The following is a 14210-nucleotide window of genomic DNA, read 5'->3' on the forward strand; positions in this document are numbered from 1 at the left end:
CCTGCAAAGTAGGTGTTGTTATTATCCCCATCATATAGTTGAGCAAACTGAGGCAGAGGTTAAGTTACTCGCCCAGGGTCACACAGTTAATAAGTGCCTGAGGTCCCATATGAACTATGGTCTTCCTGACTCCAAGCAAACTGCTTTTTCCACTGGGCAACCAACTGCCTCTTAGAAAATAACACAAAGCAGAAGAAACACTTAGGTCTCTAAGATTCAGTCTCAGGCTGGTCTAGGCATATGTGCTTTAGCTACCAGGCACTCATGGCTGGGTGGGGGTATATATGCTTCCTTCCCTCCACTCCTCTTAGGAAAATGTTTACAATTTCCTTCTATGCTTTGCAACCTGGGGGAACATGGTCCTTCCCATTTAAAGTCACATTTAGTTATTGCCTCTTCCTGGTCACTGGCTAATAAAGGTTTTGCTTTGTCATTCCTAAAGCAGTCATCCCTAAAGTACTCTTCAGTTCTGAGCCACACATGACTAGCTAGAAGCAGCTTAGGGGCTTCATCATTTCCAAAGAGCTCAAGCACAGGTGGTGGCCTATCAGGCAAGGAAATTCTGTGAACCATCTGGTTACGCATGGAAGAAACTTTTGAAATTTACTTCTTTAAAAAGGCAAGGAGGAAAGTAGGGAAACCTGGTACAAGGCAATTATTTCAATGATGCTGATTTATAAGTATTCATGTTGTTTTTCAATATCTAATGATAAGATAACAATTCTCTTCAAAAGTAATAAAATAGGAGGAGGTACTTCTAGAAGCCAAGATGGCAGAAGAAGCAATAAATTGCTGTAACTCTCCCATAGTCATTTCCAAATCAACCATAAAATAGTATCCTAAAACAAATCCTGGAACAGCAGAACCAGCAAAAAGATGGGGTAAAACAATCTTTTAAGCCAAGAAGCTTGGAAGAGTGGCAAGAAAGGTCCATTTCACTTGGGTAAAAGGGGAACACATTCCAGGACAGGAACCATCTCAGCAAACCAGCAGTAAGCCCAACCTTAGCAAACCAGTGGGAGATCCAGAGCCCCATTGTAGTAGAGCAGGGAAATGCCAACACCAAGAACTCCCATGTGCCTTAGGCTAGTTAGGGGAACCACAGACTCCAGTTCCAAAAACTACCATGTGCTTCACTGTAGCCCCAGGGAAAGGGGCATCCTCCAGCATGACTAGAAAGTAGGCCAGACCTCCATATACTTCAGTGTAGCTCTGGGGAAATGCAGAAACACTACACCAAGCCTCAACACATGCCAGACACCACCACTAGGACTCCAGCTCAGCTCCAGGTAAGCTGCCAGACCCCTATGGCCTGCAGCAATGCCAGCCCACCTCACCACCCGCTCAGAACAGTGCCAGACACAAGGGTCCCCTACAGGTCTCAGGGAAAGATCAATCAATACCAGGTAAACAGCATGGGCCTGAAGCCCCTGGCACAAGAAGCCTGAGAGAGCACCCATTCCACCCTGGATGCAGAGCTCAAATTTAAAAGAAAGGACAAAGTCCCCCCCCTGCCAAAAAAAGATGAGCAATAAACAACAAAAAAAGAATATGACTGTACAAAGTTCTTATGATAACATGGAAGATCAAAGCATAAGCTCAGAAGAGGACAACAGTGTCAAAATACCTCTGCAAAAAACCCCAAAGAAAAATGAGAAGTGGTCTCAAGTCCACAAGGAACTCATGGAAGATCTCAAAAAGGAGATTAAAAATCATGTAAGAGAGGTAGGAAAAAAATGGGAAAAGAAATGTGAGTGATGCAAGAGAATTATGAAAAAAGAGTCAATAGTTTAGAAAAAGAAAACAACTGTTTAAAAAGTAGAATTGGCCAAATGGTAAAGGAGATAGAAAAATCTACTGAAGAAAACAACTCTTTAGAGAGTGCAATAGGTGGCGAAGCCAAGATGGCATCTGGAAAGCAGGGACTTGCTTAAGCTCTCCCCCAAGTCCCTCCAAACACTTATAAAAAATGTCTCTGAACAAATTCTAGAGCTGCAGAACCCATGAAGCAGGGCTCCAGCTCAGGACAGCCTGGATGGTCGCTGGAAAGGGTCTATTGCATGGAGCTGGAAGCAGAGAGAAGCACAGCCCAGTGTGGGCCACGCCAGGACCAAACAAACCAGGAGCCAGGTGGAACAGGCTGTAGCTCCCTGAATCACTGAGCTGTGGCACTTACCAGACTTCTCAATCCATAACGCCAAAGACAACAGAGCAGGTGAGTGGGAAAAGCTGCTGGGACAGAGTGAATGGAGTTTGAGATCAGTCACTGCCCCTGGGGCTGAGGAGGTGGTACAGTTCTGAGACTGCTTCCAGAGCTACTGCTGCAGTTGTTTCCAGCCCCAGGCCCACCTGTGGGAGGAATTAAGTGGCGGATTAGAGCCCATGTGCAAAGCCTATTTTGTCCTGCCTGAATCTGGGCTGCAATCCTGGTTGGTCGTTCTTGGGGGAGAAGGAGCGCTGGTGTGGCAGAGCTTGCTGTGTAGACGTAGCTCTGAAAACAGCAGCACAAGGCCCCTAAAGCTTGGGACAAAGTACTCTCTACTCTACAAGCGTTCATACCCTGACAAAAAGCTCAAGGGTCAAGTAGTTGGCTGGGAACATGAACAGGCAGAGAAAACAGACTCAGATTTGGACTCAGACTTTGGAATCATTTTGGTGACAAAGAAGACCAAAACATACAGCCAGAAGAAGTCAATACAGTCAAAGAGCCTACATCGAAAGCCTCCAAGAAAAATATGAATTGGTCTCAGGCCATGGAAGAGCTCAAAAAGGATTTGGAAAAGCAAGTAAGAGAAGTAGAGGAAAAATTGGGAAGAGAAATGAGAGGGATGCGAGAAAACTATGAAAAACAAGTCAATGACTTGCTAAAGGAGACCCAAAAAAATACTGAAGAAAATAACACCTTAAAAATAGACTAACACAAATGGCAAAAAAGCTCCAAAAAGCCAATGAGGAGAAGAATGCCTTGAAAGGCAGAAATAGCCAAATGGAAATGGAGGTCCAAAAGACCACTGAAGAAAATACTACCCTAAAAGTGAGACTGGAGCAATTGGAAGCTAGTGACTTTATGAGAAATCAAGATATTATAAAGCAGAACCAAAGGAATGAAAAAATGGATGACAAATTGGAAAAACCACTAACCTTGAAAATAGATCCAGGAGAGATAATTTAAAAATTATTGGACTACCTGAAAGCCACGATCAAAAAAAGAACCTAGATATCATCTTTCAAGAAATTATCAAGGAGAACTGCCCTGATATTCTAGAGCCACAGGGCAAAATAGAAATTGAAAGAATCCACCAATCACCTCCTCAAAAAGATCCCCAAAAGAAAACTCCTAGGAATATTGTCACCAAATTCCAGAGCTCTCAGATCAAGGAGAAGATACTGTAAGCAGACAGAAAGAAACCATTTGAGTATTGTGGAAACACAATCAGGATAATCCAAGATCTAGCAGCTTCTACATTAAGGGATCTGAAGGCTTGGAATATGATATTCCGGAGGTCAGTGGAGTTAGGATTAAAACCAAGAATCACCTACCCAGAAAAACTGAGTATAATGCTCCAAGGCAAAATATGGATTTTTAATAAAATAGAGGACTTTCAAGCTTTCCCAATGAAAACACCAGAGCTGAATAGAAAATTTGACTTTCAAACACAAGAGTCAAGAGAAGCATGAAAAGGTAAACAAGAAAGAGCAATCATAAGGGACTTACCAAAGTGGAACTGTTTGGTTTACATTCCTACATGGAAAGATGATGTGTGTAATTCGTGAGATCTCAGTATTAGGGTACCTGAAGGGAATACACACACACACACACACACACACACACACACACACACACATATATATATATATATATATACACATATATACACATACCCACACAGAGGGCACAGGGTGAGTTTAATATGAAGGGATGATATCTAAAAAATAAAATCAAATTAAGGGATGAGAGAGGAATATATTGAGAGAGGGAGAAAGGGAGAGACAGAATGGGGTAAATTATCTCACGTTGAAGTGGCAAGAAATAGCAGTTTGTTGGAAGGGAAGAGGAGGCAGGTGGGGGGAATGAGTGAATCTTGCTCTCATTGGATTTGACTTGAGGAGGGAATATCATACACACTCAAATAGGTATCTTACCCCACAGGAAAGAAGGGTGAAGGAGATAAAAAAGGGGAGAAGATAGAAGGGAGGGCAGATAGGGGGAGGAGGTAATCAAAACCAAACACTTTCAAAAAGGGACAGGGTCAAGGGAGAAAACTGAATAAAGGGGAACAGGAGAGGAGGGAGCAAAATATAGTTAGTCTTTCACAACATGAGTATTGTGGAAGGGTTTTGCGTAATGATACACGTGTGGCCTATGTTGAATTGCTTGCCTTCTTAGGGAGGGTGGGTGGGGAGGGAAGAGGGGAGAGAATTTGGAACTCAAAGTTTTAAAAGCAGATGTTCAAAAAAAGTTGTTTTTGCATGCAACTGTGAAATAAGATATACAGGCAATGGAGAACAGAAATCTATCTTGCCCTACAAGAAAGTAAGGGAAAAGGGGATAAGGTGAGTGAGGTGACAGAAGGGAGGACTGAGTGGGGAATGGGGCAATCAGAATATATGCCATCTTGGAGTGGGGGAGGGTAGAAATTGGGAGAAAATTTGTAATTCAAAATCTTGTGGAAATCAATTCTCAAAACTAAAAATATTAAATAATAAAATATCTTTAAAAAGAGTGCAATAGGCCAAATGGAAAAGAAAGTACAAAAGCTAATTGAGGAAAAAAATCTTAAAAGTTTGAATTGTGCAAGTGGAAGCTGATGACTCTATCATGAATCAATTAAACAAATTCAAAAGAATGAGAAAATGGAAGAAAACATAAAATACCTCATGGGAAAAATCAACTGGACTGGAAAATAGATCCAAGAGAGACAATATCATAATGATTAGACTACCTGAAAGCCATAATCAAAAGGAGGACCTGGACAGCATCTTTCAAGAAATTATCAAGGAAAACTGCCCTGCTGTCCTGGAACCGGAGGACAAAATAGGCATTGAAAGAATCCATCAATCATCTCAGAAAAGAGGTTCCCAAATAAAAATTCCAAGGAACATTATAGCCAAATTTCAGAACAATCAGCTCAAGGAAATAACACTATAAGTGGCCACAAAGAAACAATTCAAATATCAGGGAGGCACAATCAGGACTTGGCCGCTACAACAGTAAAGGATCAGAGGTCATGAAACATGATATTCTGGAAGGCAAAGGAGCTAGGACTACAACCAAGGATCACTTACCTGGCAAAAGTAAGCATAATACTTCAAGGGAAAAATAGTCATTCAATGAAATAGAAAGATTTCAAGATTTCATAAGGAGAGGAGAAGATCAGAACTAAACCAAAAATCTGACCTTCAATATCAAGACCCAAGAGAAGCATAAATAGGTAAAAAAAACCCCAAAACATAAGGGATTCAATAGAGCTAAACTATTTACATCCATACATGGGAAGATGATACTTATAATTCTTAAAAACTGCATCACTAATAGTACAACTAGAAGGCATACACATAAACAGAGGGCATGGGTATAAGGTGTTTGAGGGAATGACATAAAAATTAAGGGATGAGAAAGAGGAGTACAATGGGTGCAGATGGAAGGGAGAGGTAGAATGGGGCAATTTATGTCACATGAAGAAGCATGAAAGACCTACTACAGTGGAGGAGAAGATGGGACAGTGGGTGATGAGCATCACTTAAACCTCACTCTCATCAGTATTGGCTCAAAGAGGAAATCATATACACAATCAGTTGAATATAGAAATCTATTTTACTAGACAGGGAAGTAGGAGGGGAGGAGACTAAGCAAAGCAGGGGTGAGGACTGACAGAAGGGAGGGCAGATCAGGGGAGGTGGTAGACAGAAGCAAAACACTGGTGAGAAGGGAAATGGTTAAAAGCAGAGAGAAGACTGACAGGAGAAAGAATAGGATGGAGGGAAATACAAAAGTAGTAATCATAACTGTAATGTGAGTGGGACAAACTCTGCCATAAAATGGGGCAGATAACAGAGTAGATCAAAAACCAGAGTTCTACAATATGTTGTTCACAAGAAACACACTTGAAGCAAAGAGACACAGAGTAAAGGTAAGAGGCTGGAGTAAAATCTATTATGCTTTAGCTGAAATTAAAAAAAAAGGTGGGTAGCAGTCCTGATCTCAAAGTAAAAGCAAAACCAGACCTATTTAAAAGCGATAAGGAAGGAAACTACATCTTGCTAAAAGGTACCATAGACAATGAAATAATATCAATAATAAACATAGATGCACCAAGTGGTATAGCATCCAAATTCTTAAAGTAGAAGTTAAGTGAATTACAGGAAGAAATAGACAGCAAAACTATACTAGTGGAGAACTTCAACTGTCCCCTCTCAGACCTTGATAAATCCAACCAAAAAATAAACAAGAAAGAAACTAAGGAGGTAAACAGAATATTAGAAAATTTACATAAGACAGACCTTTGGCATGATTTAGACATAAAGGGTGACACCACTAGCAAATTAGAAGAGCAAGGAATAGTCTACTTGTTGGATCAATGAGGAGGGGAAGAATTTATGACCAAATGAGATAGAGAGAATTATGAAATGTAAAATAGATAATTTTGATTATATTAAATTATAAAGCTTTTGTACAAACAAAACCAACACAACCAAGATTAGAAGTAAAGCAGAAAGATGGGAAACAAGTGGGAAACAGCAAGTGTCTTTGATAAAGGCCTCATTTCTCAAATATACAGAGAACTGAGTCAAATTTACAAGAATACAAGCCATTCTCCAATTGATAAATGGCCAAAGGATATGAACAGGCGGGTGTCAGATGAAGAAATCAAAGCTATCTATAGGTATGAAGAAGTGCTCTAAATCACTCTTGATTAGAGAAATGCAAATCAGATTGGTTAGTATGACAGAAAAGGAAAACGATAAATGCTGAAGATGAGGGACAATTGGGACACTAATGCCCTGTTGAAGTTGTGCTCAATCCAACCATTCCGGAGAGCAATTTGGAACTATGCCCAAAGGCAACCAAACTGTGCACACCCTTTCTTCCAGCAATACCCCTATTAGCTCTATATCCCAAAGAGATCATGAAAGAGGGAAAAGGACCCATATGTGCAAAAATATTTATAATATCCTTTTTTGTGGTGGCAAATAATTGGAATTTGAGGGGTTGCCAATCAATTGAGGAATGGCTGAATAAGCTATGGTATATGAATGTAGTAGAATACTACGACAGGTTTCAGAAACACTTGGAAAGACTTGTATGAACTGATGCAAAATGAAATAAGCAGAACCAGGAAAACATTTTGCATAGTATCAGCAACCTCATGTGAAGGTCAACTATGAATGATTCAGCTCTTCTCAGCAACACGATGATCCAAGACAAGTACAAAGGTCTCATGAAGGAAAATGCTGTCCATGTCCATAAAAAGAACTGACATACTCTGAATGCAGATCAAAGCATATTTTTTTCACTTACTTTATTCTTTCTTGTGGTTTTTCCCTTTTGATCTGTTTCTTCTTCCACAACTGTGATGAATATGGGAATATTTTTACAGGATAGCACATGTATAAACTATATCAAACTGCTTACCATTTTCAGAAGAGGGGAGGGAGGGAAAAAAATTGAAAAGCAAACTCTTGTAAAATGAATGCTAAAAATTTTCTTGACATGTAACTGGGGGAAAATGCTATTAAAAAAGTAATACAAGAGAATGTTGTATACAGTAACAGCAATATTGAAATAAGAACAACTTTGAGTGTTTAAATCATTTTGACTATTATAAGTATCAAGTTTAACTACGAAGGACCTGTGAAAGAAGATGCTATTTGCATCCAGAGCAAGAACTAATAGAAGTATGTATAGAATGATTGATAGTGTGTGTGATTGTGTGTATGTGTGTCTATTGGTAACTATCTTGAAGGGGGGAGGAAGGAAGAAAAAAAGGAAAAAAACTACAAGATAACTTTATTATATATTTAAAAGGAATAGCAAGTTGTATATAATAGATGTGCAATTTCATGTGCAATCATCGTTTTTTTCCCCCTTCTTATTCTACTATGCTATGGAAATACTGGTTTCATTTCTTAAGTTCAGAATAAAATAAAAAAAGTAATAATCATTAAACAGTTATAACTTCAAAATAAATATTCTTAATTATATAAGCAACAAAAGGAGCATATGAGTATTCATATATTGGCATTTTATGTGCCTGTTTGAACTATGGTCTGAGATATAAATTTCAATATTTTTCTTTATTCACATACTTTCATGATTTAAAAGGCAGAATAATTTGATAATCTTGTTAAAGTCTTTGTGTCCGCAGTGAACCATCATATAATTAACCAAAGTAGGAAGATGCTAAATATTTTGAAATCTGCAAGCTCTTTCTTGCATCTGGTTTTCTCATTTATATATAGCATTTATTTCAAGCAACAAATGAGTGATTTTGGGGTTTCTTATTTTTCATTTTTAAACAACTTAGACAAGTGGTTATGCCATAGATATATAATATAGCATCTGTTTTGAGAAAAAGTTCCACCCATAAATGTATTAGCACTTTTCCATAAAAGATTTATTAAAGGCAGTAGATGCTCCTCTTCCTGAAGATATACGTATCCCTTGACATGATCCAGATTTCTTTTAATGCTGATTCAGTCATCCAAGTGTCTATTGTTACTATTCCCAAAAAGTTGAGGGGAAACTAACATTAGATACTTTTTCTGAGCAAAAAAAAAAAATCTAGGCTCTGTACAGATTAAATAAAATAACGAAAACTCAGGAAATAATATTTCAAATGAAACTTTATATGGAGAAAATGCTTATTCGTTGGAGCTTACTGTTCAAGTTCTTTTCCTCTCAAGTTCTTTTCTTCTGTTTTAGTTAGGTAATAGCCAGTCTTTAAAATTTCTAGAAAAGAGTGGGTGTCCCTGTGTTAGATTTTTTGGGTCACTACTGAATATCTTCATTTGAAGCTCCAGAATTCTATAGATTAAAATCTAGACCCAATCATAAAATCTGGAAGAATGAATTAGCTAGACAACTTTTTTGTATATTCTCTTCAAGCAATGCAATCTTCTTAACTGAGGAATTTTTTCAGTAACACTGTGGGAATAACACAAAGCATACATGAGACAAAACTCTTAGCTAGCATCATTCCTATCAGAGTTTTTCTTTTTCTTAAAATCTAAATGAATATCAATCTAATAAGTTTAATATGTCCTTTTTATCACTGTCCAGAAACACACTTAAAGAGTGTGTAATAAAAATCCACCACTGGAGGGAGTCTGGGCGCTTTCAAACAGCTCAGAGCCTCAGAAATCCTAAGCTAGGTCGAGGGAAACAGAAAGAAAGGATGTGAGAGAAAAAGCTAATGTTGTGGTCTTTTGGAGTAGCATGTACAATGCAGAAGTGGCAGGCTTTAAGGGCAAAATCTAATTTGCTCTCTTTTTTTCTTCGGTCCAGCCCTTCCTCCAGAGACAGAAAACTCTTGTGAGAATAAGAGAAAAAATACAAAGGGAGGTTTGAGACCGCAACACCTCGAGAGCGATAGTCTCCAGCGGGCCCGGCGTGGCACAAGGGAACAAGCTGCAAAATTGCAGCAGTCTCTGTGCTGTAGACTCTCCCTCTGGACACAAGACGCAGATGTCCCTTGACGTCCTCAGGTGAAAACCCAGAGGCACTTTAGGTGATCTGCACAAACTTTGCTGCCAGGTTACTATGTTTCAGTAGCCAGACAAATGCAAATGTCTACGGACCTATCTATAAAGTCGAAGAAGAGGGGGCTATATTCTTAGGAATAAAGGAAACCTTTTCTTCGCTCACTCATCCCTCCTTCCTTTCTGCACCCCACCTCCCCCCAACCACCCTGTAAGTGTTAATGACATTTTCGCCTTTAGGGAAGTGGGATTGAAGAGAGCTGAGCATTAGCCGAGAGGGGTATGAATACATTCTCTTAGCTGAAATGTACAGGGTGTAAAGTATTTCTAATCGGATCACTTGCCGCATTAATGTCCTCTCGGCTGCGGGTTTGCACTGAATTGTAATAATTTTCAACTGTGATTTCTCAGAATTTTTAAAAAATACGTGTTTTCAGAGCACCATTTAAAACCAATTTAAAGAAATGTCTCCCTACTCGTTTATTAACCTTTAAATCACTGGTAAGAAGTAAAAGACATTACTTCTTGCCAGCGAATATCTGATTTTTCAGACAAACACCAGGAGATATAAAATCTTAAGATTAAGGGACTTATTTTATAATAAAAATACAGCTGTTATTGCTACGCCCCAATCATCAGAGATTGTGTCACCGATGGAGAGCAGGAAACACACTTTGTCCTATGATAAAGGGACGAGAATCCGCTCTTAGAATGACACCCCCTCCTATAACCACCCACTCCTCCTCCACCCCCACCCCAGCCCCGGTTGCTATGATAAAAGGTGTCGAATCCTTCGAACATTCTAACCGGAATGCAGCATCCAAAGGGTTACTCTCAGCAGTCAGGCTCCCGTAGTGGATACAGGCCACTCGGATCTCCCAGTAATTCAATTAGTCAGGTTGCAGGAAGGTGGGGCCGGTGTTTTTGGAGGGGGGAGGGGAAGAGATTAGGAAAACGCCTCTTTCTCGTGTTGCAAACCAATCGGGTTGGAGTAAAGAGAGGGAAAAAAAGCAATCTGTAAGCAAACAGCAGGCTGCTCCCTGACTGGCTGCTCCTGCAAATCCCCTTTCCCAAGTAAACTGCATGAAAAAAAAAAAAAAACCACATGATCAACCAGCAGCGCCAGGGCTCTGAGCTTGCTGGCTGCACCTCCTCTGTGCACATATTCCGAAAACATACACGCATACACGCCAACCAGCTTCCAGATCGCTCACACATGCAGACATATGCATGGATATAAAATATATATGCTGCATACGTACTCGCATATGTTCATTGCACAGAGGGCGCCCAGCTTTTGGATTGTCCTAGGTTGCTGCTGAAGTCGGATTTACACGCAGGTCATTGCGAAGGGGGCGTGACTGTTAAAGATTTTTTTTTCTCCTATAAAGCACCCCCCCCCCTTTTTTTAAACTGACTTTTGCCCCCCTCTCCAGTCGTTGAAATCCTTCGCTGCTTGCCGCTGCACTGAAGTTTATTCATTTCTTGCAGGATACGTTTTTTTTTGGGGGGGGGGAGTAGCAGTGTAGTTCCCCCCTCTTGTTGCTGCTTTTTTTTTTTCCTCCGGAAAGGAAAAGGGAGCAGCTGCCGAAGAACAAGATTTTCTGATGTAGTCATCGGTGAGGTTTCTCTCTCTCTTTTTGCTCTTTTTCTGATTTGAAACTGATTTATGCATTTCTCCAAGTTCATGTTCCTGGGATTGGACTCGTTTTAGCCGCAGACACTTTGACAGCTTGCTCCGGAGATGTTTGGATCTCAGTTTATGCCTCTATCTCGATCTCAGTCCTTGTGCGGACTAGGCGACTGACACCAGCTTTTTTCAGAGTTTGTCGGATTCATTTAAAATTATTATTTTTTCACCCTTCAAGCAAAACAGTTTTATTTGTGTCGACTTGATTTAGCATCATAGCACTGCTTGGATTGGTTGATTTTTACATCTGTTGTTTCTTACACTCTTTGGTGCACCCACAACCTAGCAAAGAAAAGAATACGGAAAAAAAATCCCTATCAAGTCTCCTCCAACACACCGGGTGCCTCCTCTTCCTCTTCCTCCTCCTCCTGCTGCTGCTGCAGAACCACCGCTTCATCTCAGCTACCGCAGCCAAACTCTACCGAGCATTTTTGTTGGATAAAGGAAAGGACCAAACTTTCTTAAAGGTTTGGGTGGCACTGCCATTCTTCTTCAACCCAACTACTTTTTAACCATTTCCAGGACCTTGGCAGAGTGAGATTTAATTCACCAGTTTTGCTTCCCCACCCATCTTTGCTCCTCACAGCCTCCCCGAGCCCGCAGCATTTACTTCCTCAAAGACTTCTACGGGTTTGGTAAAGCAAAGGCTTTTAAAGGGTGGCAGTGAGGGGAGCATTTTATTCTCAGAAAAGGAACGCATACACCCCAGACCAACCACTTTCCTTCGGCAGGTTTTTTTTTTTTCAATCAACTACCAAAATAACTTTGAACGAAACAAGGCAGAGCGAGAGAACAGCGCCGAAGAAGAGCCACCACCCGTCAGCTTCCACTAACACCCTCAGCTGGAGGTGCACGGTCTGAACCGGGGTGGGTGGATTGGTGTATGTCTCGCTGTGGCTGCTGCACTGAACTCCCGGTGAATGTGCGCGGAGCGCCGCCACCTCCTCGTTGTGCCGCCGCTGCCACAGCCCGGTTCGGCTCCCACCTCCCCCTCCCGGGGTGACCAGCCTCCTCCCACTTCTTAAGAAACTGATTAGGCATCCTCCCGCTCTCCCCCTCCCAACTACGAAATACACACGCGTCTCTTCTCCCTCCTTTATTTTCTTTATTTCTTTCTTAAACTCCCCGCTCCCTCCCCCCCTCCGGGGGGTGGGAGAGCTCTTTTGATTTTTTTTTTAAATCTGTGATTTTTCTCTTTACTCCGTTTACTTCTCACTCCCGCGTCCCCTACGTTCTGTTTAGAAGACCCTTCTTTTCCTTTTTCCCTCATTTTTTTTTCTTCCTCCCTCCCCCCTCCCCCCGCTCCCTCCTGTGTTTGTGTTTTTCACTGTTGGAGGGGAGTGATGTTGCACGTGGAGATGTTGATGCTGGTGTTTCTGGTGCTCTGGATGTCTGTGTTCAGCCAAGATCCTGGCTCCAAAGCTGTCGCTGATCGCTACGCTGTCTACTGGAACAGCACCAACCCCAGGTAAGAGGGTGGTGGTAAGAGGGACATGATCCGGGGTCCTCGCCTCCCTAGGCCGACTTGGTAGGCGAGAGGACAGGCGTAGATGTTTGGAGGAGGAGGAGAGGAATTGGTGGGAGTGAAGAAACGCCTGAGGCGCCGACATCTCAGGAACCCGAAGGACTCTTTCCTTTTATAACTGGGAATAGAAATCCTGGCCGAATTAGCAGGGAAGGAGGCTTCAACTTCCTTCTTTGTTAAGTGTGCCTGGAGAAGCCAGGCGGAGACTAGGTTCACCTGAGACTAATGAACCTTCCCTGCCTCACTCTTGGAGGACACGCAGGGTGAGACCTTGAAAAGAGTGAAACGGGAAGGCGGAGGTTCTTCCTTACTCGACACTGTTTGGGACAAGCGAGCCATATCCTACCAGAGCAGAATCTATAGTTGCAGAGCTGTGCTCTCCCTTCCCCCAACCCTAATTTTCTTTCTTTTCCTTTAGCGGAAAAGAATTTCCCTTGTGCACTGAGAGTCAGTCAAGCCCCTCTCCTCCAGTTGAGCCCCAAACTTTTTCGGTGCGCTCCGAGCGCACTGGCAGGGGAAGGAGGGAGTTGGGAAGCGGAAGCTTTTAGTTTTCCTTTAACTCGTTAACTGAGAGGAAATACAATAGCCCATCCATCAGTCTGGTTCCTTTGACCTGGCAGTTGTGGAGATTTCTCCCTATTCTCTCTCCCCCTTCCCCCCACCCCCGGTCCTTTTTATGGTGGCTAAAAGTTTGCTCTAATACAAGGGTTACGTCACGTTTGCCAAGTGTGTTAATTCTCTTGGTAGCTCTGTTTGCCAGTTCGCCGAGATAATGTATTGATAAACATTTTGGTACGACCCCCTCCCCGAAAAAGTCAGAGAAATGATAAATCTGAAGGGGGAAGCAGAAATGTAGGTTCGGTCCAGCCGCGGCTTTTTGAATGACTTGAGTCTGGTCCAGCCACTGAGTCATCTTCAGTCTGATGAGCCAGGGGAGTCTCGGTCGGGGTGCTTAAGCATTACATCTGGGCCTTCCCCAGGGGCCCACTGGAGTCCCGACTCAGACCGGACCCAAATTGACCCGATCCGCCTGGTATCCCTTCCAGCTGAGCTCCCATATTATTGTCCATCCACTCCTCACCCCACCCGCTTTTGCCCGACCCTTAGGTCTGATTTCTTTATTGGCCAGCGGAAACTCATAAGGTCACTGGACTGCCATACAATAAAGATAAAAGTTGAACTGAACGAGTGGGAAATAGAGAGTCCGCACGGAGCGCGCGGTTTCACGGGAAAGCCGCGCCAAGTACCGTGCTCTCGGAGAACCATGTGGCCGCCGCGAGCGCTAAGCGCTCGCTT

General features: G+C 41.9%; 1 protein-coding gene across 2 annotated transcripts in view; it reads left to right on the plus strand.

The window, feature by feature from the left end:
- Positions 1–10802: 10802 nt before the first annotated feature.
- The window catches only part of EFNA5 (ephrin A5), a 328795-nt gene continuing 325387 nt past the window's right edge, over positions 10803–14210 (plus strand). For both annotated transcript variants that reach the window (XM_036740917.1, XM_036740918.1), the window contains exon 1: positions 10803–12857. In XM_036740917.1, the coding sequence (XP_036596812.1) occupies positions 12733–12857 (125 nt within the window). In that variant the 5' untranslated portion in view covers positions 10803–12732. The remainder of the gene's footprint in view (positions 12858–14210) is intronic.

This window comes from Trichosurus vulpecula, chromosome 1 (genome assembly GCF_011100635.1).
Source record: "Trichosurus vulpecula isolate mTriVul1 chromosome 1, mTriVul1.pri, whole genome shotgun sequence".
NCBI classification, from domain to species: domain Eukaryota; kingdom Metazoa; phylum Chordata; class Mammalia; order Diprotodontia; family Phalangeridae; genus Trichosurus; species Trichosurus vulpecula.